Genomic DNA, 5,477 nt, shown 5'->3' with positions numbered 1-5,477 from the left:
CAATCCTTGCCCCACCTTCACCCAATCCCAGGGTGCCAGTTGGGGAAGTGTGGGCTGAGCAGAGAGATCCATGATGACTTTTTGAGGAAGAAAAAGCATACAGTTGGAGCCCTAAAGCAGGACAGATAAATGGGGAAGAACCTCAAACAGATGACTTCCATTTAAGAGATCAGAATAGACCATACTTCAGATGTTGTCTCCTCTCATACTCACTAAACCAGAAATTCCATATAGTCTCTTTGTAATCTTCGCCAAAGAACCAGCATCGCCAAAAGAAACCTTCATGATGGAAGGTCAGGATCCCTTTATCACCTTCTTTCCAGACGTGCTTTCCATCCTGTTTTCAAAACAAACCAGAACCGTTTAGAAATAGGGTGCAAACTCTTTGGGTTTCATCTTCAGCTTTCCACTTGGTGCCCAAGCTACCTGCAATTTCAGAATGGCGTATTCACAGGCTAAGGCTGACAAAATGGAATTTGCAGCCAGAGGTAAAACACAGCTATATAAGGAATGGCGAGAGGTAGCTGCTTGATGTCCTCCAGGATTGGGCTAATGGGAATTGAAATAGCAGTAGCAATAGCACTTAGACTTATATACCACTTCACAGTGCCCCACAGCCTTCTCTAAGTGGTTTATAGAGTCATTCTATTGCTCCCAACAATCTGGGTCCTCATTTTACCCACCTCAGAAGGATGGAAGGCTGAGTCAAGCTTGAGCAGGTTAGAATCGAACTGCTGGCAGCTGGCAGTCAGCAGAAGTAGCCTGCAGTACTGCATTCTAACTGCTGCACCACCATGGCAAATTTACAAAGCATGAGCTTGCAATTACCTTCTATACAGAGAAATCCGTGATTTTCCTTATCTATTTAGGGATCAGATCAACGATCTGAATCAAAATCATCATTCAGTTCAAATCAGAGCCCATCCAAGCATTCCTATGTCTAAGACAAATCTGCATTCAAAGAGAAAGAATGTGTTTTCCAAGGTTTTATGTAGAAGAAGAGCATGCAGAGTCTGGGGATGGAGTGAAGAGAGTAATCAGCCTAGAGTCATTACATCCCCACACACAGTCTAAGTCCAGCCTCTCTTGAATTCTGTTGATTCTTATCTAGTGCCAGTTTAGTAATGACCATTAGTTGACTAGATTCTTGTGAATAGGTCCACATTTCTAGATGAACTTTACAATAGATCTGAACTGCTCACTCACAGTCAGTTTTTAAGATTAGATAAAGAGTGGCCTATGGACATATAAGGAAAGGTTGATGGAATTGGGTATGTCTAGTTTAATGAAGAGAAGGACGAGGGGGGACATGATAGCAGTCTTCCAATATCTCAGGGGCTGCCCCAAAGAAGAGGGAGTCAAGCTATTTTCCAAAGCGCCTGAAGGCAGGACAAGAAGCAGCGGATGGAAACTAACCAAGGAGAGAAGCAACCTAGAACTAAGGAGAAACTTCCTGACAGTGAGAACAATTAACCAGTGGAACTACCTGCCTCCAGAAGCAGTGAATGCTCCAACACTGGAAGTTTTTAAGAAGAAACTGGACAGCCATTTGTCCAAAATGGTATAGGGTTACCTGCCTGAGCAGGGGTTGGACTTGATGACCTCCAAGGTCCCTTCCAACTTTATTATTATTATTATTATTATTATTATTATTATTATTATTATTATTATTATTATTATTATTATTATTATTATTATTATTATTATTATTATTATTATTATTATTATTATTATTATTCCCCCATCCACATCTGCCCTGCTTTAGTACTATAACAAAGAACCAGAATCCACCCAGAAGCAAACTCAGCTGGGTGCCAGTTGCATTGTCTCCACCTCTCTTATGTCTCTTTAAATGATTGTCACCACTTCTGAATTTGCATCTCAGCTTGTAAAATTGTAAACATACATTTTCTGTCAAGCTTCATTGTCTTTTGGGGGAAAGGTTGGATTCATTAGCCTGGGAGGCTAATGAAATAGTTCCCTCTTCCCAACGTATCAGGCAGAAATATTTTATACCTAAAATGTTCTTCCTTTCCCCCTTTTCCTGGGAAAACAATTAAGAAGTCAAAGAAGAAGGGAAGGGTAGGGAAGGGAAGGGCAGACGGCTACCTATTTGTTTTCTGCGGGAATGTTCCTAATTTTTAAATAGAACAATGGACGAATTAATCCATCGACCCTCGCGGGATCAATCAATTAAATCTACAATATTTCATATGTAAGATTGACCGATTACACACTCTGTGATCCAGCTGCTTAAGAAAGCATTCTATCTCAAGGGTATATAGAGTATACTGTTTATTTACAGGATACAGAATAACAGAGTTGGAAGGGACCTTGAAGGTCTTCTAGTCCAGCCCCTTGTTCGAGCAGGAAATCCTAGACCATTTCAGACAGATGGCTGTCCAGTCTCTTCTTAAAAACCTCCAGTGTTGAAGCATTCACAACTTCTGGAGGCAAATTGTTCCACTGGTTAATTGTTCTAACTGTCAGGAAGTTTCTCCTTAGTTCTAGGTTGCTTCTCTCCTGGATGAGTTTCCATCCGTTGCTTCTTGTCCTGCCTTCAGGCGCCTTGGAGAATAGCTTGACTCCCTCTTCTTTGGGGCAGCCCCTGAGATACTGGAAGACTGCTATCATGTCCCCCCTCGTCCTTCTCTTCATTAAACTAGACATACCCAATTCCTGCAACCGTTCCTTATACGTTTTAGCCTCCAGTCCCCTAATCATCCGAGAATTAAATCCCCAACTTCTGAGTTTTCCTTTTGTTCCCAGAAGTATCCTTCAGAACATGCTCCTTTGCAAACTCCCAATAATGATATTCTGGAGTCACGCAGTTTTCAGTACTTTTACCTTTTCAGAGGAGATATTGCTGTTCTTCGCTTCGAATCCTCCACACTTTTCCGTCACCAGCAGCCAGTAGTCTGTCCCGAAGGCTACTAGAAAAAGGAAGATGCTGAGGATGCCCAGAATTGCGGCTAAAAAGGCTGCTATTTTGATCTTCATGGTGGAAAAAGGAAGGGGAAAGAGGAGCTTGAGCCAAGGAGTCTAGAAGGGCGAGGCTTTAAAGAAAATAAATAAAGCAAACATGCAGGAGTTGAGTGCGCTAGGAGCTGAAAGGAAAGGAGACCTATTTTAAGAATGGGACTGGCAGCGATTCACCAGTGTATGCATTTCACAAGGCAGCAAGGAGACAGCAATCAAAAGCAAATGGGTTGAGTTTCCAAACAGCTGAGGCATTTCAAGCAGGATTAGGAATGAGGGCTGGACCGAGATGCTTCACTCCGGAGAAGTCATGTTTGGGTTTTTTTCTGCTTCGTGCATCCAGCCAGATGATCTATTTCAGGTTACAACACAACTGATCTGGATGGACAGGCGCCACTGCTACTTGCTGTCCAGCAGTCCAGATGGGAGGGGCAGGAACGCAAAGGCCCTTTTGCCAAATGCAGAGAGGTTGGCAAGCTGGCACTTGGGATAGGTGAATCTATTGATTTGGGGTTCTCCTGTTTCTGCAAATGTGTCTAGCTTAGTTTGTCGACCGGATGCTTTTAAAAAATAAAAATAAAAACGCACCGACATTTGTCTACATTTTAGCACCCACTTTTACAGATGTGCTTGCAATTCTGCTTGACACAAACACACACACACACACACACACACACACACACACATATAATAGTCAAGGCCATGGTTTTCCCAGTGGCAATGTATGGCTGTGAAAGTTGGACCACAAGAAAGGCTGAGCGCCAAAGAATTGAGGCCTTTGAACTATGGTGCTGGAGAAGACTCCTGCGAGTCCCCTGGACTGCAAGGTGATCAAACCGGTCAGTCCTAGAGGAGATCAATCCTGACTGCTCTTTAGAAGGTCAGATCCTGAAGTTGAAACTCAAGTACTTTGGCCACCTAATGAGAAGGAAGGACTCACTGGAGAAGAGCCTGATGCTGGGAAAGATGGAGGGCAATAGAAGAAGGGGACGACAGAGAATGGGGTGGCTGGATGGAGTCACTGAAGCAGGAGGCGTGAGCTTAAATGGACTCCAGAAGATGGTAGAGGACAGGAAGGCCTGGAGGAACGTTGTCCAGGGGGTCGCGGTGGGTCGGACACAACTTCGCAATATATATATATATATATAAATATAAAAATATTCCCACTATAATTTCTTTTTGTCCATATCTATGGAGATTCTCAATCATCCAGGTCATGTTTGTCCCAGGAGGGCCTTTCAAAAGGCAGCTGGGACTTTCTTCTTGGTTTTTAGCTTCAAAAAGTTTTGCTTCTCATCCAAGAAGCTCCTGCACTGTCTAGCGAACTTGTTTGGCCTTACAAATCACATTCCACTTCCCCTTTTGTGAATGGATTAATCTCTTTCACCAAGCTTTTAATAATGAGATCAGTGGTGGGATTCAAATAGGTGAACAACAGGTTCTCTGTGTGGATGCCGCTTCCGGAAGTCCATTCTGGGCCTGGACAACCCAAAATGAGCTACCGGTTCTGCCGAAGTGGTGCGAACTGGTTGAATCCCACCACTGGATGAGATGGTACAAAGCAGCTCTACAAACCACAAGGCTTCACTCCCATTGCAAGGTTAACTCTTTGGCATGCTTTGCACAGCCGACACATTTCCACAGCGTGCCTGGCTGAGGAATTCTGGGAGTTGAAGTCCACAAGTCATAAAAGGGCCAAGTTTGAAGACCCCTGTTCTCATGCATCATAACATTTACTTGGGCTGGCTTTCCTTGAAGGAGAAGGATGACAAAAGACATAATGTGCTTCAACAAGAGACCCGTTTATTTGCAAAGAGACACAATGAACATAGGAGGAGGAATCTCCTAAGATGAACAACACTTTGCAGGATCCTACAGAATCATCTCACGGAGCAGATCTAAGCCTGAGATTCCCCAGTTCTGGCCTGACATATCAATTAGTCAAGGATTAACCTCCAGCATCAGGAAAGCTGAAGTCTAACCCACTGTATTATGTCAAGAAAGATAAGTCCTTTGAACAGCACAGGGCTCATGGGAGATGTTCATTGTATAGTGTGTTTCAAGAAGAGCACAGCAGTCTGGGTAATTCTGGGAGCTGAAGTCGACAAATCTTTAAGTTGCCAAGGTTGAGAAACACTGCTCTAAAGCATGCGCCTTGTTCACAATCATTTAAGCAAGGCATAATTATTGATCTAATATATGCAGATTCTTGGATAACCATACACTGGAAATGTACTCTGCTTCCAATCCCCCCAGGATCAGCCATTTCTCCTCCTCAACAATTGGATTTCAGTTGACTGCAAAGCTTTTTTCACACACCTTGAACCTTCTTCATGGAAAACAAGGCTTCTTCAACTACTTTGAACATGAAGGGAAGGGGAGGGGAGGGGAGGAGAGGGGAGGGGAAGAGAAAGAGAAAGAGAAAGAGAAAGAGAAAGAGAAAGAGAAAGAGAAAGAGAAAGAGAAAGAGAAAGAGAAAGAGAAAGAGAAAGAGAAAG

General features: G+C 43.3%; 1 protein-coding gene across 1 annotated transcript; it reads right to left on the bottom strand.

The window, feature by feature from the left end:
• Nucleotides 1-213: 213 nt before the first annotated feature.
• LOC107299106 (transmembrane protein 182-like) lies at nt 214-3,018 on the bottom strand (the record flags this gene model as incomplete). The annotated part of the gene is made up of 2 exons (XM_015828474.1): nt 2,848-3,018; nt 214-337 (listed from the first exon to the last, which is right to left on the bottom strand). Coding segments are annotated over exons 1-2 (277 nt in total), but the record flags the coding sequence as incomplete, so codon positions are not given.
• Nucleotides 3,019-5,477: the final 2,459 nt, after the last annotated feature.

Source organism: Protobothrops mucrosquamatus, unplaced genomic scaffold (genome assembly GCF_001527695.2).
Source record: "Protobothrops mucrosquamatus isolate PMUCROS unplaced genomic scaffold, P.Mucros_1.0 scaffold4543, whole genome shotgun sequence".
Taxonomy (NCBI): domain Eukaryota; kingdom Metazoa; phylum Chordata; class Lepidosauria; order Squamata; family Viperidae; genus Protobothrops; species Protobothrops mucrosquamatus.
Note: the sequence above shows the minus strand (reverse complement) of the source record. Positions and strands in the feature narration are given on the sequence as shown.